At 42.4% G+C, this 22,424-nt stretch overlaps 1 protein-coding gene across 1 annotated transcript in view; it reads right to left on the bottom strand.

The window, feature by feature from the left end:
* Nucleotides 1-22,424, bottom strand: part of LOC306924819 (CUB and sushi domain-containing protein 3-like) — a gene marked incomplete at both ends in the record, with an annotated part of 337,974 nt that overhangs the window by 149,219 nt on the left and 166,331 nt on the right. Inside the window, 4 exons of the mRNA XM_079503471.1 lie at nt 464-667; nt 1,485-1,580; nt 2,378-2,491; nt 21,075-21,191. Of these exons, the coding sequence (XP_079359597.1) occupies nt 464-667; nt 1,485-1,580; nt 2,378-2,491; nt 21,075-21,191 (531 nt within the window). The remainder of the gene's footprint in view (nt 1-463; nt 668-1,484; nt 1,581-2,377; nt 2,492-21,074; nt 21,192-22,424) is intronic.

Raw genomic sequence — 22,424 nt, 5'->3', positions numbered from 1 at the left:
TCGCCAAAAGACTACATAGACCAGCAAGAGATGGCAAGAGACCAGCTTTTTGAATAAATATTGCATCATAATTGAATGCATGTTGTCTACCTCTCTCGCAAGTTTATATTCACAATCACATTCATACTGTGTTGATACTCAACAGAACAAAATAACCAGGCGAAAAGTCAACTCCATGCATGTGTGTGTGCGTGCGTGCGTGCATACGTGCAAGTATGCTGGTCCTCATGTTTAATAATGTATGTGTATTGTGTGTGCAGGTGCATGACCGGGTGAATCCTCTTGTGAATCTGCTTGCATGTATACAAGTACATTTATGCATGTGCACTCCTGTCAGTTGAAATGAATGCTTGCCAAAAGACAAGATGACTGATGTCAAGAGACCAGCGTGCGTGCGTACGTGCGTGCGTGCGTGCGTGCGTGCGTGCGTGCGTGCGTGCGGGATACCAATCAGGTCACTCACCGACACATGTGGGCACAGTGCCGTTCCACTGGGCCAAGGTGTTGGGCACGGCCTCGCACCTGATGGCACTGGAACCATGCAGCGTGTAGCCTGGATTGCATTCAAACACCACCACCGTGCCAATGCTAAAGTCGTTCCCTAGCCGTTTGCCGAACCGAGGCTCAGGTACCGAGTTGCACTGAGAGGCACTAGTCCTGGGTACGGCTGAAGATGGACGAAGTCAGGGGGAGGGAGACAGAGAGAGAGAAATTAACAGGCAGGCAGGCAGAGAGAAAGGCATAGATATCGGGAGAGGAAGGAGGCAGAGAGAAATGGTTAAGCCCCCCTGAATCTCCTTGCAGGTTATCAGTCAATCCGGTCAGCTGTGATAGGCTCCTTCCCTCTGCTCTGCCCTGTTCTGCTCAGCCATCCCCAACCACAGTCAATAGCAGTATAGTATAGGATAGGATAGGATAGGCTCCTTCCCTCTGCTCTGCCCTGTTCTGCTCAGCCATCCCTAACCACAGTCAATAGCAGTATAGGATAGGATAGGATAGGATAGGCTCCTTCCCTCTGCTCTGCCCTGTTCTGCTCAGCCATCCCTAACCACAGTCAATAGCAGTATAGCACACCACTGAACAGCCTTTTATGAGCCAAGGCTTTTTTCAAGGGGCGCTAGAAAATCCTATATACAGGTTTAATGTTTGTCTTTAGTTCAATGTTTGTTTTGTAAACGCCATTGACAATGAAGGGAAAATGTACAGTACGTCATAATGTGCCTCATTACGTCATATTGTCTCTTTATTGTTAATGGCGTTTAATGTTTATGTATGTATGTATGTATGTATGTATGTATGTATGTATGTATGTATGTATGTATGTGTGTGTGTGTGTGTGTGTGTGTGTATGTATATATTGGCCGTGGAATCGTGTATCTCTTCGCCTTGCCGGCTGCGGCCGGGTACGGGGCCCCCCGCCCCCGACGCGACTGTCAACCGGGACGGACATATATTCAAGAAAGATTAAAGGAAAAATAAATTACCTTGATAAACAAAGTGATATCCTTTGGTTGTTTCTGGTCCTATGGTGGTAAACTTAAGTGTGATCTTGTTTCCAGAACTCAACGGGAGAGTCTCGCCTAATTGGAGAACACACAAGAGAATTACAATTACTGTAGTTTTGGATATCATTATTAGTGTAGTTGCCTATAAGCAAATAAACTATTGATATTGCACTCCAGCAAGTTGTTTCTTGTCATCCGACCTACACCTGATGACGCAAAGCAATGAGTTTGACATCATGGGCGTACTTCAGAAGAAAAGATTTAGGTTAAAAACCATGGTGTGTATATTATGATTCGAGTACATACAGTATGCACTGTTTCTGGAACAAGTCATACTGTACAGCATCATTCAAACAAAACAAGTGATAAATTATCACAGCAGATAAAGCTTGTTTTAGCAATACATTTGATCTATTCAATTATTTTTGTGATCTTTAATACTGTACTGCTATAGCTGGAATGCAAATTATTTAGATTATAAACTGCCAAGACCTATGTTATACGTAGGGTGTGACAAAACAAATTACACTTGTTTTGCTTCAGTTGTTTTAATTGGCATCTTGGAGGAATGTATTAATTTGCAATCATAACCCATTATGTATCGTTATTATACTCCATTATATCATGATTAGAGGACAGGGGAAAAACATGTCTTGACAGCATAAAGCATTGTTTGGATTTTTGTTTCCCCAGGGAAAATCTATTTATGCATTATATCCACACTGCAGCTGCAAACAGCTGTGATCAGCTCAGATTCATCTGAGCTGAAAAATAAAAACACCGGTCTTCCCGATGAGCTGGTATTCATTTAAGTGAAAGGTCAGAGCGGAAGACATAGGGATTCAAGTGTTTCAAGTGCATTTTGGTCTTACCTGAGTGGGATCCATATATGGAAGAAAGGAGAGGGGACTCTGTGGAGGGCCCATCGAAGATGTCAACCACATCACTGGTCAGCGTTTGGAACACCACAAACTGACCAAACAGCACTGGAGAAATGGAGAAACAGAGAAATTGTCAAAAGATCAAATTATGTGCATCTAATTTGATATTTTGCCAATGAAGAGTAATATAATTGGCTTTCTGTACGGGGGGAGAATCAAAACATCTGTAAGATTTTTCAGAATTTTGGCACTTAAATAGTCAAAACAGAATACATCTGCTGTACGTGCACCTTTGGGCAGTAGTACACAGACTTCCATAAAGCTTGAATAAGGCCTATACACATACTGTAGCTAGGGAATCTTCCTCCATTTCAGAAGCATCCTAAACCGTGTTACACAGTCATAAACATCATCCTTCAGGTGGTTCAACTACTAAAATGTGTTCATTCTGACCATGGCTATTGTCAGCCTTGTTAGGAGCACTACAATCTGGGAACCCATCAGCCTTGTTACTGTAGGAGCACTACAATCTGGGAACCCATCGGCCTTGTTACTGTAGGAGCACTACAATCTGGGAACCCATCGGCCTTGTTACTGTAGGAGCACTACAATCTGGGAACCCATCAGCCTTGTTACTGTAGGAGCACTACAATCTGGGAACCCATCGGCCTTGTTACTGTAGGAGCACTACAATCTGGGAACCCATCAGCCTTGTTACTGTAGGAGCACTACAATCTGGGAACCCATCAGCCTTGTTACTGTAGGAGCACTACAATCTGGGAACCCATCAGCCTTGTTACTGTAGGAGCACTACAATCTGGGAACCCATCAGCCTTGTTACTGTAGGAGCACTACAATCTGGGAACCCATCAGCCTTGTTACTGTAGGAGCACTACAATCTGGGAACCCATCAGCCTTGTTACTGTAGGAGCACTACAATCTGGGAACCCATCGGCCTTGTTACTGTAGGAGCACTACAATCTGGGAACCCATCGGCCTTGTTACTGTAGGAGCACTACAATCTGGGAACCCATCGGCCTTGTTACTGTAGGAGCACTACAATCTGGGAACCCATCGGCCTTGTTACTGTAGGAGCACTACAATCTGGGAACCCATCAGCCTTGTTACTGTAGGAGCACTACAATCTGGGAACCCATCGGCAAAAAAGTTAAACACAGCTGTTTGTTCCCTTTGAATTTGCCTCTGGGGGCGCCGCCCAATAGAATGTGGATAACAGGATGGTGGCCCGTTTGGTCCGCCATCAGCCCTCCTCTTCCGGTGGGGCGCTTATGTTTTCATTCCACTGATCCCCAATGTACACATGTTATGAATGCCCCTGTCGACAGATTCAGTAGCACAGCTCGGAATTTGTTCTTGAGACATTAGGACATTAGATGCAGAACACAAGTGAAACTGAAATTAAGTAATCATGATACTTTTCCATCTCCATATCTCCATATCTCTTAAAGGCTCCAACTTTTAATTTAATTATTATTTATTTCATGTAAAATGACAACCGTTTTGTTTATCACGAGAATAATAATTCAATCTACAAGATTAAGAACCTATGACAATGAACGTAAATTATTTAAAAAAAATAAAAAGGTCCCACATGAATATTTCCAATTAACTTCTCCTGATTATATCGGGGTGTACATGCCCTTGAATGTAATCTGATCTCTATGCTACCAAATGAACGGACATGACCGATTGCATCACCGGGTCTGTGGTGTGCATGTGTTTGTGTGTGTTTGTGTGCGCGCGCGTGCGTGCGTGCGTGCGTGCGTGCGTGCGTGTGCTCTTTTGAAGCAGATTCCAGCCTCGATCTCACCCTCTTAGTGCGCAGGCATTGTATAGGAGCTAAACATTCCTCTTTGCCGCAACGCTCTCCCTTATTGCTATCTCGCTCGCTCTGTATGTCCCTTCATCTCAGTATTCTCTCCACTCTCACCTGATGAAGACGTATGCATGGCACAGAGAGGATATTAGTATGAGATAGTACCACTACTCCCCATGGTGACAAGTGGGTTTAATCTGTGAAAAATATCCTTGCTTAACAGCGGAACTCTACAGTAGGCACTTCTTCATGAAACATTACAGAGTAATGTTTCATGAAGTGTTCTTTATCCACTATCTATATAGTAGCAAACGTGACCAAATTCGTCTAGAATAGATGATGGTAAAGCAATCTTGACGTTGTATCTTATTATTATGTTATTACATGTCACACATAATAACATGGAGTGGTTTGTGTTCTATTACGGGTCCATACAGTAGGCCTACATGCATTCTCAAAGTTGAATTAACACAGAGGATTTTGTGGTTCACCATTGTCACCGTCAGATTTATACAAATAATTCACAGTTTTCTTTCAAGCTAGAACATGAAAAACACATCCTGGTTGGGTTCAGTATCAGGAGCACGACGAAAGAACCTTTAAAAAAGAAAAGCTAAAAAATAAATAAATAATTAACTCCAACTGGTGAACAGCAACTCTTAATAGGGCATGCTGTGAAGAGTGGACACCATTCGGCAGTCGGCACACTCCTAATGGACCTGAAAACGGGTTTTGCCTGGAGCCACTGCATTCGCTACAGGCACCTTGAGGCAAAATACACAGGAGGCCCATTTGAAGAGGTGTTTAAGACATTGGTAACACAAACACAAAATGGCAACATATGTTTGTCCTGCTGGCTATGAATTATGTAAGAGCTACCTGTCATCCTCACTCTGTGGCAGTTTAGAATTTCCCTGGTTAATATATTCCCAATATACCAGCTATGGAACTTTCAAAGAGATGCGAGGTAGGTAGAATAGGCACAGAGGAAAAAAAAGGAGAAATGGAGAGAGTGGAATGGGAATGTAACAAGTTTTATAATAAAGGTGACTCACTACTTGTTCAGTGTGACATGAAATAGATCAAACACCAACAGCAGTCAAAGGGAAATGACAGCCAGGGAACTTTGACAAAACAAAACCAACAGTGTGAGTGTAAGTGTGTGTGTGTGTGTGTGTGTGTGTGTGTGTGTGTGTGTGTGTGTGTGTGTGTGTGTGTGTGTGTGTGTGTGTGTGTGTGTGTGTGTGTGTGTGTGTGTGTGTGTGTGTGCTCACGCGTACGCACGCACAGGAATCATACGATTGCACACACAGAATGGACAGATTTTCTCTGTTTCTGTTGATAATAGCTGCATATGGCGAATTCAATGCCTGAATATGAGATGCTTCTCCCCCAAGGGAGGGCTCACTGCTTAGTATACCAACTAAGCAGGGATTCTGTTATGTAGAATAGGTTGTACTTCATAGCGCACACACACACACACACACACACACACACACACACACACACACACACACACACACACACACACACACACACACACACACACACACACACACACACACACACACACACACACACACACACACACACACACACACACACACACACACACACACACACACACACAGGGGAGTGTGGCTCATTTCTCTCTCTAATCCAAAACTATCCGAGCATGACTTCAATCTGCTCCTCTGTTGTAATCACGTCCAGCTATTAAGTCAATAAATCATCGTAAACTTGTAACCTAATTTATGCAAGACTATGATGAATCTTTTGTCCTCTGGCAGTAGAAGTGGTAGAATAATGTTACGTACTTTCGAATGACAGAGGGTGTCAGATTTTGTGTCTGTATTTATGCATACTATATACATGTACTGTATACTGTATGCTTCACCTTGAATTCTGCCAGAGGGATCTGGCCTCTCCAATCTAATTTTCATGTTTTCTTTGTGCTTCATGTGATCATGATATTATTGCTTATCTCATACTGTAGCTCAATGGGAATTGAAAAGGCGAAGGCAAACAATTACTGGTTGATCATAATCACATGTGATGGCAATCTCATTTTCTTTTCATCTGAAACCATAGATATGTTTTGAAGAATGCAATGAGACTTGTGGCTTCTGTGGTCTCCGGTGGTTTCTGATCTTTAATGGATTCAGGGAACTGTTTTAATGCAATCACATAAGATTCCATAGCCCACACAACTACTCGTTCGACAAATTTACATATAGTCATAATATTCGATTAAAGCAGTGAAACACATCAGGTCCTGTGGCAACAGATGCAGCTGCATCTTTGCACTCTCATTTACAAACTAAACATATGACAGAAAACTGAGGTTTTTTTGGGCACATTTCCATCCACACAATGCTCAGAAGGTATGATAGTATTTGTATTAAGTAAAAAAGGGTAGGCACAATATAAGCTACGGCTTCAGCCTACACCGAAATACATTTCGTTCATTCAATCAATCTGTCGTCAATTTGATGAGAGCAAAAACTGAAATAGTCCTATTTGCCCAATATAGAGACATCTGAGTAAATATGGTTACTTTGTACACATGCACACTCCCAGTAGGCCAAGGAAGAAACTCTGCCCCAACAGCATCTTTGTGGTCATTTGATCATGATGTATCTTTCAGCTTTTACAATTTTCTTTCTGATTGGCTTTCAAATGTTGCTGGAGGGGGCCCATTTTGCACAAACTGCCACAAATTATGAACGCAGTGTCCGATTGCCATGAAACTTTTCAAAGAAGTCTTCTTCTTCTTCTTTTCCTTTCGGCATTTCCCTTCAGGGGTCGCCACAGCGAATCATCTGCCTCCATCTCACCCTGTCCTCTACCTCCTCTTCTCTCACACCAACTAACTAATGTCCTGCACTACATCCATTTACCCCTTTCCTTTCGTTCTTGCTGATACTTTCCTATCACACATCACACCTGACGCTTTTCAAAGAAGTACAATAGATAAATAACAAATAAGATGACAAAATAATGTTTTCTCATTTACACAATAACATTCAATTATAGCCAGGACTTGATAAGGCCAGAACAGATGAATAACAATTTAGAACAAGATAACTGTTAACAACACTGTTTAAATACAAATTAAGGTAATTAATTAAGTCTGGGGCAGTGCCAGTTTGTTAGGCACTTTACAAAGTGTCTAAACTTTACAAAGTTTAGACAATTTGGTTTAAAAATAGTGAGAATACTGTACAGCTTTACAGCAATGCTTTCTCTAGCTCTTTCTGCCTTGAACAGTAGGAGCTCCTGAACAGTGTGCCAAGGTGTGCCAAGGTGTGCCGTAGGAGCTCCTGAACAGTGTGCCAAGGTTGGCCTTCAGCTAAATGCCAAGAAAGAACATCAGAACATCCACCTCTGACAACAAAAGGAGCCACTGCTCTGAAGAAAGTCAAGGACTTCATGTACCTGGGCTCATGGGTCAACTCAAACGAGCAATATCTTAAAATGAGGAAGGCACTTGAGCGGCCCTGAACGGCATGGCCACTTCGTCTGTCTGTTCGTGTGTGCGTCCGTCCGTCCGTCCGTGTGTGCAATTTATATTGCACACACTTTCCTACTAGGCCGACGAATATATCCCACCCTTTTCACATTGGCCCTTTTCACAAAATCCCTCAAATCATCCAATTGCCATCAAAGAAGCAATGGCACCCTTTTCACATTGGCCTATTATAGGGCCACCAGGAGGCCACAATAACCTGACCTGGCCTGGTGGAAACCTGTGCCCCGAGGGGCACTTTTTCTAATTAGTTTTCAGCCATGATTATTATTGTTTTAGGTGTATAATAATAATTTTTAAATGTTTTGGTCTGGCTTCTTCATCATCGCCATGGCTTTACTGACAGTGTCCCTCTTCCTGACATAAACAAGGACATATGCTGCCAAACACACAACAAGAACCAAGAATGCTGGCCGCACCAAATGGCTCTTTAAGTGGCTGTGTCTACAGCAAGTGTCTTTCCTGTCATACTTTTATGTGGTAAATAGATGCTAGGACCGCTCCTCTTCCCAGCGGGGTGTCTGACATTTCAGCGTTCTTGAAGGCTAGCATTTTCTTATTTTTGGCAGAGTGCCCTGGCCACCTCAAGTAGTAAATAGTTCAAATTTTGGAGAGCTCATCCAAGTGGTATACCGCTCATTGATTTCATTTTACAACCAAAGAATTGTTATGACTAAGTAGTAGACAGCAAGCCTCTGTGTGCTTTGAAAAAGCTCTGCACATTTATTTTGTATCCAATCCATTCAACCATGCATGGAAAAAAATATAGCCTATATAATATGTGGACACATACAGCCCCTAAGACTTTCAAACTCTTCATAATGTAATATTTTCTCTTGTAGTTTGTTTGGACATGGGTCACTTGTTTTTTTTTGGGGGGGGGGTTGTGTGTGCCATTTTTACCTAAAGTATTATTCACTGAATATTATTCAGACAAAATATCTGAGGCCAAAACAACAGAACTCTTCCAAGTGGGGATATTTGCCAGTTCTCACTGCTGCAAGGGGATATCTATTTGAGGGGCGCTAGCCCCACCTATATACAGACAGCTTTTGTCCCGTCACGTCTCATATTTGCCATTGACAATGAAAGGAGAAATTAGATCATATGTGCCTCAAATATGACATAAATCTGTGGCAAAACAAATGTACGTGATATGTAGACGAGCAAATCGGCTAACCAATCACATAAATTAGGTTGTTCATGAGATTATGTATAATGATAAGAGCGCCCCTCACTTCACACGGGTGTGATTTTTTATGGTTAGTTTGAAGAACTATAGAGGTTGGAGATCTCTGTATCTGTCAGTCCTCGTCTCTTCTATGCCCATAAATGGAGTTCACTGATGTGATGTCATCAGTACATGAGCACTCCCCTTTTGTGCGCATAACTGTATATGGAGCTGACTGATTTGTTTGCACCTGATGGCAACATATTGATGTTAGACAACACACTCCTTATTTGTGATTAGCTGCTTATGGTTATGGCTGAGTCATAGTGACATGGGAGCCGGTCCCTTAAGCCAGGGGTACTCAACCCGTGGGTCGCCAAATTATTTTAGGGGGTCCCCAAATTATTTAAAAAAAAAAAAAAAAAGAAAAAAAAAATATTTTTAAATTTTATTTTCACGATTTTTCAAAAATAGCAGACCTACAAGCTCGTAGCGCGCCACTCGGTGGCGCGCTATGAGCTTGTTAGCGCGCCACAATATATAAGATGATCAAGTAGTGATGGTGAAGGTCATTATAATAACCACTGCTATGGTGCGAATACCATAGTCAGACAACTTCTTTACTTCGTTAAAATACTATTATTGCCTATACTTGGTATACTAAGCAGTGAGCCCTCCCTTGGGGGAGAATCTCATATTCAGGCATTGGATTTGCCATAGGCAGCTATTAGAGTTCTCATCAGGCCTGAAAATGAAAGGCCGGCCCTACCCCATTCCCAAATAAAATAAATGCTGCACAACTCAACACACTAATACTTAGCTAAAGTGTATTGATGTAACTAGCCTGATGAATGAACTAACACATTATTCTATGGGCAGCAAAATGTCATTACTGTATGACATGGCCATGTTTGAGTACCTTCATTAAGTTTTATTAATTACACATTTTGTATCTACTTATTGCTGAAATGCAACAGTCAAAACCTTGCTGGCGCATCCATTCTGAACGATGATAAGAATTCTGCTAGTGTTGTATCGAAAACGGCCACCCTTGAGCCAATTGGAATTAAGTATTTATCTAGAAGCTGGGATAGATAACAGGCCATGATAAGAGGCTCAATCTAGTCCTCTGCGCTCTGGAATTACTATGTACAGTGGAGGCTAATCACTGATCCTTGACTTCTCTTGTATATTGACTCTCTCCACAGCAGAGACATAATATTAGGATGATGTACAGTACATGACTTGTGTGCTTGGGTGTAATCCAGAAAAATATTGACATATTGACTAAATATGATCATCTTGTTTTAGAAGAGCAAAGTTCCAAATAAGCTAACAAAGAAAAGGAAAAAGAACATCAATATACTTGATTATTTTTTAACTTTGGAATAATTTATGGAAACATGGAGATGTCCGATGTGAAATGAAATGAAATGAAATGAAATCTATATTTACCCAGGGTATCTGGGCTAAGCTCAAGAACTTGTTTCCAGCCAGGCCCTGCTCATAGAACACATTTCATCGTAGTGGTTGATGCCTTGTTCAAGGGCATTTCAGCGGTGGTAATTTTAACGTGTCGGACGGCTGATTCGAACTGGGAACCTTCCGGTATCTAGACCGCGCCGCTATCCGTTCGGCCACCGCTGCCACGGATGTGGCCACGGATGTGGCGTTGGTCGCGTTGTCCGACTAAGGTCGCCTTCACACCAGGATGCTTTACTACCCTATACTATAGGGTGTGTAGGATGGGTGACAAATTCCAAATGTACTCTATAACATACGACAAATTAGACCGTTCCTCACCCAGGAGTCAGCCCAGCTCCTAATCCAGACAACAGTCTTGTCAAAACTTGACTAATTTGTAACTCCCTCCTTACTGGCCTACCGGCATGTACACTTAAGCCTCTCCAACTGATCCAAAATGCTGCAGCTCGCTTGGTATTCAACCAGCCAAAATTCTCACACGTCTCCCCCCTTCTCCGCTCCCTCCATTGGCTCTCGGTCGCTGCCTGCACAGAATACAAAACTCTGAGGCTGGCATTCAAAGCAACCAAAGGTATGGCTCCCCCATATCTTGCAAGTATGATCGAAACCTACAAACCCTCCCGTGCACTCAGCAATCAGTACAATCAGCCAACGCAGGGAAGCTGGAAGTACCTTCACAAAAAAGGCCGGGACAACGCTCCACACGTCCCAAACTCTTCTCCCTTCTGGCTCCAAAACTATGGAATGCACTTCCCATTACAATCAGAACTGCAGCCTCACTCCCAATCTTCCGCCGTAGTCTGAAAACCCACCATTTTCAGGCTCCACCATGGCCCGTAGCACTTGCCCTAGCCGCTTAGATAGCACTTTATGTAGACTTAGATAGCATTTTATACAGACTTATAGCATGTTACGTAGACAGCACTAGAATTGCATTTTATGTAGTCATAGCACTTTATAGTATATATATATATATATATATATATATATATATATATATATATATATATATATATATATAGTATAGTATAGTTTATATGTATAGTTTCAGTTTCATTATATAGATATTCCACTGTTACGTTCTTAGTTTACGCATGTTTCATGATCTAGACCACCGGATAATCAGCAAAGACCTCCGAACATTGCACGTTTTATCCAAACCATGGAGAGCTCCGTAGATTAGGAGTTATTCAGCTTTTAGTCAGCCTGTATAATGGGAGGTGGACGGGACCGCGCAACCCGGTCTAGGATCGCTAAAGAAAGAAAGGCCGAGCCAAAATAATAATGAAAAAATAGAAATCAGCGATCCGGTTTGGTAGCGATAATAAAGCTTATCTGACGGATCAATCCGCCAGGAGCGGAAGGTAATTACATTCCTTATGGCGGAGCGTTACGTCACAAGCACTAAGTCTGTTAAAAGCTACGGGCACATTTGCGTTCTGCATCAAAACCAGCTTTTAGCTGGTCTGATTGCAGAGTGCAAATTGCATGTAGCTCTGGGCATAAAATAGCAGCAGTGCACTCTGGTTGCGCCAGACTACACCTCTTTTTAGGTCCAACACACCCCTCTGCATTAAATAGGCGCCACGCATGATCATTTGATATTTAGACAATGGGGGCACAAAGCGTATAAAGGACACCTGCACCATTCAGAAGATAGGATTAACACGTGCGCTTTTGCTAGCGCCACATTACCCCAGGCGGAAGTTAGGGCCCTTAGGCTTGTTACACTCACAGACATCCTAAATACAATGATATTGTATGCATATTATGAATAGATTAACTGCATACTACCCAAGCTCTTACTGTTTTCTGAATAATTATCTAATACAGGCACACAGCAATGCAGGTATACTAACAATTACTGTATATGCATTGCGGAAGCTCAACTGCAGGCCAGTTTATCTCTGCCTGAATCCCCACATCTAGCATACAAAAATTGATTTCTGTCTTTCTGCACAATATTTATGTGATCATATATTCACATTGCAGCTGCTTGGCTGTTTTGTTACCCATTTGGACAGTATGTGCATACGTGCAGTATGATGTGCATTTGTTTTCATAAATCACAAATTGTTAATCGCAAAGACACAATGGAATAATAAGCTCAGTGAATAAATAGCTCCACATTCATTTGTGACCCATCATTTTATGACCATGCTCATATGTATGATATTTGCGCTGCTAATTTTACTCTGCAGGCCAAAGAGTACACCTTCCCTATGTCACTGATCACGTGACCCCAAGTTCTAGACCTCCAGTTCTAGGCTAAACAGATGTATTGTTTCCACACAAGAACTCTAAGGTATATTAGGTATATATTAGGTATATTAATGACTGATGATTATGATTCAATGTTGAAAATGAGTGGTATATTCCCCTTTAAGGTACAATGTGTATCTTGCTTGCTTTTTAATGTTTTGTTATGCTATAATGGTTGTAGTCATATTTCAAAGAATAGCTCCACTTTTTGTATCTTTCTTCTTTTTTTAGATGAATTATCTGTGGCAGTCAACCTTTGCCTTGGGCACTGTTTGTAAACACAGCACAGCACTGCCCCTGATGATTGCACCAAGTATTGGGATGTTACCTGTTATTTGTTCTGTTGTTCCTAAAAGGTAAAAGGGTTTGGCAAAGCAAAACTCTCTCTCTCTCTCTCTCTCTCTCTCTCTCTCTCTCTCTCTCTCTCTCTCTCTCTCTCTCTCTCTCTCTCTCTCTCTCTCTCTCTCTCTCTCTCTCTCTCTCTCTCTCTCTCTCTCTCTCTCTCTCTCTCTCTCTCTCTCTCTCTCTCTCTCTCTCTCTCTCTCTCTCTCTCTCTCTCTCTCTCTCTCTCTCTCTCTCTCGAACCTCCTGTTCTCAGGAGGAACCTGCCATGATATTTCCCATGCAAGATTAGATTTGGACGTATAACACCTCTCTTAAACAATGTTTACAAAGGCCTTATGAAACGGGGAGTTCCAGGTAAGCGCTGTAAAGGATGGCAGCATATCGCTCCTTCTAGTCGAGGGCAAAAGTTCCCCCCAAACCAAATTCAATAAGAAGAGAACTCTGAATGAGAGGAAGATGGCAATGCGGCAGGAGGTAATGCCGAAGTGCTGCACAAGGGGTTAGCTAATATTGCCATGGAATGATTTTATTTTAAAGGTCAATTTGTTTTAGGATGTAATTCCATCATCCTCTCTCTCTCCCTGTGCCTTACATAGAGAAGTAATAGATATAAGAGAACTGAAGCTCTGACCTTATTTTCTCCAAACTCATGGCGTTCTAGTCTAATTTAGCAAAGTTAGTGCGTTGAAATAGGTATGCGTTGTGCTGATGGCTTGTCACCAAAGTATCTCAAGTGGGCATTCCGTAAAAATAATTATTCACCAAGCTCATGAACAACCTCACTTTTTCTGCATTGGGCTGACCAATGCTAGCCTGGTTAATAAACCAGACCGAATCAGCCGTTGGCAAAAAAAAGTTGCCTACCAGCGGATTACGGTCTGGCGAGGCTCAGTAGCACGCCTCTTTCCTACAGCAGAGAACAGGTCGGACCAATCGGGACACGGTATGCAATATAGGCGGGCTTTGGTACAGTGACGTTCAATGCTTGAGACTTTTGACTGACAGTAGCTCTGACCAATTGCGTCAAAGAGAAAATGTTCCCCGGGAAATGAAATCCAAGTGGAGCCAGCCCAGACTGATATACCGCGACAGTGTTGTGTGATATTAGTCTGGCTTATTAGCCAGGCTAGACCAATGCCCCACAAAGACATCCTACCGCCAGTGGTGCAATGCAATTAAGTACATTTACTTAATGACATTTACTTCATGAAATTGTACTTAAGTACTGTACTTAAGTACAATTTGGTACTGGCACCATTTGTTTTACATCACCATTACATCACCTAATCAACATGAGTTAGACTTTAATATATTAGCGCCCCTCACTTCACACATGTGATTAAAAAAAGAAAATACTACATCATGTATCTGCATGAATAGTCGAAATGACATTGGATGAGTGCTCCAGCTAGTGTCCTCAGTGTGTTCCTACTTCACTATAGGTTGTCCTCTAAGGTACAACCCAGGTAGGTCATTTCATCTTTCCTTGAGATTATACACCTGGTGCACGTGTCAGGCTCTCTGCAAAAGCTTATTACTGACATAAACTTAATGAATAACTGTATACCGGAGAGGAATTTGGAGGGCAATGGTAACAATGGTATGGTGGGGGTTGGTACAGCATGATATTAATCACATATTGCGATTCATCATTGGGGGGAAAAAACAATGACATTAGCATGGGAAGGATTGGATATTATATTCTAACTACCAGTGTGGTTTTAAATGCCATGACTAGAAGTTGTTTTATTGTGAGCAATTGATATAAGAGTGGAAAAGTGTTGGCCTGGCAGATCGAGATCAGAATGGAATATAGCTCATGATGTCAGTGATAGTGAAGCTTAAAGAGGGTGTTACTGCTCTTCTTATAACATAATAATGATCGAGGCAGCCGCTTTGTGACTTTGTCAGACTGAAAACCTGTTAGGGCAATAACAGTCTGGGAGCTGAGTTCACTGAACTGGAAGTTGTATATGCAATAGTAAAACTCAGTTTATAACACATATTGTATGCAACATTAGTTCAAGTGGGGCCAATACTTAGTATTATAATGAAGTCTGCATGCAGTTATATGGAATATAGTTACCTGGGCTTTTTATAGCTTCACAGCATTATGTAATCATTTCCCTTAAAAGGAGACAGTACCCGTTAAATAATTTTAGTTACTAGTCCATACCTGTTCCATACCTGTTCGGGATGACATACCCAATCCTACCTCTCCCCCCCCCCCCCTCTCCCCCCTCTCTCTCGGCTCCCTCTCTCATCGATGCAATGCTCAGCCAATCACAGCACAGAATGACACACCCTCCAGCCAATCACAGCATGCAATATCTGCGGACGCATTCCACCCTCAAATATCGTCCTCATATTTTGAGGACACAATTATGCCCAAATATGCCCATATTTCGGCATATGTATGTGTCAATTACATCCTGAAATTTTGAGGACATAAATACTAAAATTAGTAGAGTGAGTGTGTGTGTGTGTGTGTGTGTGTGTGTGTGTGTGTGTGTGTGTGTGTGTGTGTGTGTGTGTGTGTGTGTGTGTGTGTGTGTGCGTGTGCATGTGTGTGTGTGTGTGTGTGTGTGTGCGTGTGTGCGTGCTCGTGGATAGTTCTCAGTTTGAAGTTCAGAGAAAGAATAACTTGGAGTTAGAGAGATAATGAGTGAGATATACTGAGTGCAAGAACAGGAGCAAGAACGAGACGGGGTGCCGCTGAGAGTGATTATGAAAAAGCTGACCCCAGGGGCTGATTGTTGGCTCGTCAGTGATGATGTTCAGTGGAGAGTAAGATTGTGCCTCAGGCCACACTGGCATGACTTCCTGCATCCCACGCAATAGCCATTCTCCTGCCTGTCTGCCTGAGTGCTTTACGCTACAGCCAATGCTGGCAACCTAATAAGATCCATGAACTCTGCTCTGGACCCTTACTGGCACGGAATGAGTTTTCAACACAGGGATGCAGAGGTATTTCCAAAGTTGTGTCTTTATAAAGATTGGTCTGATTTGAGTGAATGGTAAACATACATTCACCCAGTCCATCAGACATAACCCTGTCTATGTCTAGAGAGAGAGAGAGAGAGAGAGAGAGAGAGATTTGAGTGAAGTATGGTAAATGGTGCATTTATATAGCGCCTTTATCCAAGGCGCTTTACATAGATTGTGCATTACATTCACCCATTCACACACACATTCATACACCGATGGCAGCGGAAACCATGCAAGGCACCAACTAGCACATCGGGAGCAATTAGGGGTTCAGTGTCTTGCTCAAGGACAATTCGACAGTAACTCTGGGGGAGCCCGGGTTCGAACCGGCAACCTTGCGGTTCCCATCCAGGCACTCTACCCCTGAGCCACCGCCGCCCAGTATGAATTGAGTTGGTGGATATTTATATATTGTATTGCTGCTAAATTATTAATTCAGGTAAATGTTTTTAATATTACTATCAGCAATCAGATTTCTTGTATCCTCTATCTTTCAGCTTCCTCCTCTAGTCTTCTCAGTCTTTACAATACCCACTTCTTCCCTTCCTTCTTCCCTCTTAAGTGTTTCTCCCCAGCATATAGGCCTAGCCCTAGTGAACTGTATGTGCCTTTTGCCAAGGTACTGTACAGCCATGCTCCCTGCCAAAGGGCTGGTGCAATTTCACCGAGATAACAGATCATTAAAAATATATGTGACTTTGCTGTCACACGATCCCCCTGGTCTGTAAATGAGTGCTGTGTACGCTGAAGGTCTGTGCTGCGACAAAGCAGGGTTGACAGGTCGCTCTTACATAATTCATAGCCAGAAGGACAAACATGTGTTGCAATTTATTCATACCTTTAGCCACTGCTTTTGTTATGAGAGGCTTTAACACCTTTCTAGATGGACCTTTGTGTGCATATTTTGCCTTAAGTCACAGTTACATTACCTAATACTTAGGCTCATGGTAGAAATGGGAATTCATTGTCCAACACTCAAACCTCTGTAAACCTCAAATATTTGCCTGTGTGGTTTTTGCCTACAATCTACAATAGAATAACCACCCGTGTAATTTCTTCAACCATGGATTTGAAATACATTAGATCAGTATTATTTTAGTACACATCAAGGTTGCTGAGTGAGTAATGACACGTATTAGAAAGGATTAATCTGCGCCCTCGGGTGGCAGAGTTGTAAAGTACCTGCCCACCACCCACTTTGAATGTTATCAACCAATAATCACCAGTAGGTTTCTTATTAAGACGATCTTATCGACCTACTGCATGTATATTGGGAGCCTACTGGCTGCGGTTAGGAAACACGGAAGTGAAACTGACGTACGTGGCCGGTTAAGGATATCAGGTTAGGGGACTTCTGTGGCCAGTTAAGAATTATATCAGGTTAGGGGACTCATGTGGCCGGTTAAGAATTATATCAGGTTAGAGGACTTACTGTACGTGGCCATGGTTAAGAATGAGTTTAGGGTTAGAGTTAGGGTTAAATTTAGGTCGCATTCAGACCTGTACTTCATTAGACTCGGTGCGATTGGGGGGTGAAGTTGTGAATCATACTTGCATTTTTTAATTTGCGTGTGTGTGTGTGTGTTAATAGGAGTACTGTCTATATATGCAAACAAACCTACCACTTTTATCTGACTCCAGATCAGCGGAGCCATCAGGGTTCCACGTCTGTACTACGAGCGCAAACTCTTTACCTTTAGGCGACATGCAACATTGTGCAAATGTGCGATGGAACCAAATCGCTTTCATTCGGTCGCTATATTTCCTGTACACTGCATTGTTTTTGTGTGTAACCTTTGTGTGAATTTGATATATGATCGTCTGGCCATATTGCGATATATGGGCTTCTATATCTTCATTAGATCACGTCTGTCCACTGTGACGGGACATCTTTGTGCTGCATAATTATGCCATCTCCTTCCTCATCGTGTGCCAAATACCACCTTCTTCATCCCACAATGGCACATTCTTTGGTTCATCCCATGTAATGTGATTCCATTCACACCTGCGGTGATGCACACTCTGGTGCGCTTTGAAGTGAAGAGAAACCCCTGTGTTTTGATGAATTCGAATTGGTTTGTTTGATGCACACCAGAATTCGAATGAGCCTTCACACCTGCCAAACAAAGCGCACTTTCCGATAATACGAAGCAGGATTAGTTTTAATCGCAGTAAACTTTACTGCGATTAAAACTAATCCACTCTATAATATAGAGTGTAAACCTACAGGAAGAAGAGAAGCTCAGTCTTGTCTGGGTTCAGCTTAAGGTGGTTGGAAGACATCCACTGTTATTCCAAACAGTCCTTTCAACTCCATCAGGAGAGGAAGTATAGATTACTAAATTATAGGATTACAGCATGTTTTTTGTGAGAGTGCCAACCCCAACTAGGGTATGGGCATTGATGACGCAGAGGAGAGAACACGCCCCCATCACCCCCAGCGGGAATCGAAACCAAGACCTTCTAACTGTGAGGCGACACCACTACCGACTGCGGAACCATGCCCCTAATATTTACCATACATATTTTCTATACACAAAGAGTATAATTTGCTAATTACTTAATTAATTAATATCATTTATGAATCTGTTTGTTCGTTCATAGTATAATCTTTGAGGCTTTTAAATGTATTCATTAATTGCGACCGTATGTCACAGATGAGATTACTATGAAAACCTGCAAAACCTGTCAGTCCGTAAGTGACACCATCACGCCACCATATATGGCCGTCAGTCCGTCACGCCTCGTGACACGTCACGCCACCATATATGGTCGTCAGTCCCTCACGCCTCGTGACACGCTCCATATATGGCCGTCTCCATATATGAAGATCGCGACACTGACCTCATCAAACCCTGGATAGCCATACATGGAGAAGACTGGATCATCACCTAGATGTGCATATACCTGTATATGGAGCTGACCAGCAACTCTACATCTGATGTCAAACCTCAAACCCTTAGATCACCAATATGGAGCTGACCTGTTCTGACATTCCATATGTTGATCCGTCCCCACCCGTCCTTCCTCTTCGATGTCTCCCTTTTGACTGATAACCTGTCTATTCAAACTCTATAGACAGGCCTGCCCCAAAGTCATTAGTGCAGCCCCGCCGGTAATCGGTGAATACTAGAGTTCTCAACAGGCCCGAAAATTAAGGCCCGGCCCTACCTGGGCCCTCATCAAACCCTGTACACTCAAGACACTGCCCCCGCTGCCACCCTTAGATCTCCATGGAGCTGACCTGTTCTGACATTCCATTATGTTGATCTGACCTCATCAAACCCTTTACACTCAAGACACGCTTCATACTGTATATGGCCAGACCTCATCAAACCCTGTACACTCAAGACACTGCCCCCGCTGCCACCCTTCGATCTCCATATGGAGCTGACCTGTTCTGTCATTCCATATGTTGATCTGACCTCATCAAACCCTGTACACTCAAACACACTCCATATATGGCCATACAGAATTCATTCCATATGTTGATTTGACCCCCCATGCCAAAGCGCCAGCACTCGGCCAGCAGTCTGCCGTCACCCAGGCGGATGCGAGGTCACTTCTCGCCCTCAGGGCGTCTTACTGGTGTTATTTTCAGGTCCTTGTACCATTCTTGAAGATAAACACAGATTTGCTGTATCAATGTTGTGGATTCCAGTTGCCTTATTAGGCCATCCTAAAGAATAGATCTCCCTCAAGCCATGGTAGAAATCTTGTATGTCATCAGTGTGACTTAAAGTTCTCAATAGGCGCTGTAAATGTACTTCATGAGTCTCAATGGAATAAAATGTAGCCAGGTGCAGGTTTTGCTCAGTGACTTCCACACTCCATTAAGCATTTTTGCAGGCAGTTTAAACATTAAGGCCATATTCAGATATAGAAAAAAAGAAAAAAAGAAAAAAATGTGTGTCCCTGGACTCGTAGAGAAGTGGCAAATGGCAGATGGGGATCTAAATTGCCGTGCTGGATCATCAAACATTAAGATTAATTTGTGTTTTTGGATGTATGGGGCTTCACAGGATAAAAATCCCTGAATGCAATTTGAAAATCGCTTTACGACTAACATGGAATATTGAGCAGAAATGCATCATGTTCTGAAGAACTACTGAATTGTGAACATAAATAGGTGTATGGATAAACTCTGCACACATGAGTTTGCCTGCGCTGTCTATTCCCCACAGCATTCTTCTGCTTGACCTTCCTCTACATTAATACAGTATATCCTTTTTCATTTCAACAATACATTTGTGCTTGCCCATATCCTATACTGCCTTCATGCTTCTTGCTAGAGACCAAACTCTGCCATTCCTTAGGTCATGTTTTGAGTGTGTATAACACTGGGGAGTGACTGCAAAGAGTGTCTCCTCCTCATCGCCCATGCTCGGTCGTATAGACCTAGAATATTATGCATAGTTGAAACGCAGCTTTATTGAAAGAACTGCCCCGCAAGCAACGGAAATGACCTTCATTGACCATGGCCATGGAACTTATTGTATAGCTGCTGGCACGATTCTTGGCCTGTTCAATTGTCAGAGGCAGCATACAAGGGCTGCATACTAATGCAGCAGAAGATAAACATTTTAACCTGAGCCACTGTGACTGTAACCTTGACAGATACTAAATCCAATCTGTAGGACAAAAAAGAACAAGTCTTAGACTTCCCTGCAATGGAAATTAAGTTCTACAGGGAAATGTATTATGCATGTTAGAATGTTTTCTGTTTTGCAATATACTGTCAGTCATGATGTGCTTTGTAAAGCTTCAATTTCTACTGTAGAAACTGTTTGGCTTTTCTCCTCATTAAAACCACTTAAACTCTACGTACTTCGCTGACCGGAGTCCACAGGGGGTCTATACTAGAATAGTGATGCTAGTGTTCATGTGGTTAAGACTCAACTCAAAACAGACACAAACAATACCCTTCTTCACACTCTCAATGCTTGGTTGTTGTAGTCATACTATCTCCCAGCAATGGCCAACATCGAAAAGCTGTAAGTTATAGCACAGCTGAGCAAATCCATAGGTACATTTTCTGCAACATAGTGAAGACAGTGATTGAAATGCTTACCAAAGTCTCCGGGGACAAAAATGTCATAGACGCAGCTCTGGCCACCGGTGTAATTGTGTGGGTAGTTTGGGGACAACACTGTGCCCTCTGATCCTGTCGAGTGACCTCCGCAAGGAGCTGAGGGAGAGAAACAGACACAAATTATTAAAATACATGGGGAAAGAATGCAATAAAGTAGACAACTCCATTCTAACTGCACAGGTAAGCAGTACTAGGAAAGGAAGAAAATAAATAAATAAAGGTGAAACAGAAATCTGTCCTTGTTGAACATGCTGACTAATATGATTTTATAAGATTTACTTTTGGCATTTGTATGCTTTATTTCAGATAGGTCAGTGTAGTAGAGAGACAGGAAACCAAGCTGAGAAGATACCTGAAATACAGTATAACACGGGTGTCATATTCGATCCAGAGGCTCTAGGCACCCTGACTTAGGCTTGGGCGATATTGATTTTTTTATATCGATATTGATAACGTGAATAATATCGCGATAATCGGTATTATCGGTTTTATTAATAAAACATTAATATATCACACTGACGGGCTGAATTTCCCCTCTCCTCTCCTCTCCTCTCCAGTCAAAATGTCCCCTCCCCTCCCCTCCCCTCTCCTCCCCTCCCCTCCCCTCTCCTCTCCTCTCCAGTCAAAATTTCCCCACGATATTAGTATTATGACGGTATTCGGTATTATTGAGTGGTGTTTTATATACTCCGCGATATTACCGGTATTCGGTATTATTTATATACTCTGCGATATTACCGGTATTGATTTAAAATATCGCGGTAAACGGTAATATCGGTATATTGCCCAAGCCTACCCTGACTAATACGCTATTAGTGATACTACAGAAACTGAAAGGTTATTTTGGCCATCAGACACAGTAAAAAACACTATTAATCAACAAAACATACAGAAGGAAGCAATCGCAAACATTCCACAGGCCTGCCATTGAAATATAATAACAAGCAGCGGTGTGCTTTCCAACTGTTGACAACTTCAAATGAAAAGGACTTACAATCAGCAGGGGACCCCATTATCATCTGAATTGCTCACACTAAGGAATTGATGTTTAAAATAATAATAGTGAAGGCTGTGCATTCGTGGCAAAATATGCATAACAATGTCTTGCAATGTTGTGTGCACTGCAGAAGTATGTGTTGATTAAGTCTCAGTGTTCAATGGGGACTGCGTGCGTGTGTGTGTGTGTGTGTGTGTGTGTGTGTGTGTGTGTGTGTGTGTGTGTGTGTGTGTGTGTGTGTGTGTGTGTGTGTGTGTGTGTGTGTGTGTGCGTGCGTGCGTGCGTGTGTGCGACTGTGCGTGCGTGCGTGGGGATATCTTCTGTTCCTCTGT

The sequence above is a fragment of the Electrona antarctica genome (assembly GCF_951216825.1).
Source record: "Electrona antarctica genome assembly, chromosome: 6".
In the NCBI taxonomy this organism is placed as follows: domain Eukaryota; kingdom Metazoa; phylum Chordata; class Actinopteri; order Myctophiformes; family Myctophidae; genus Electrona; species Electrona antarctica.
The sequence above is the reverse complement of the archived record's forward strand: the minus strand, read 5'-3'. Positions and strand labels throughout refer to the sequence as shown.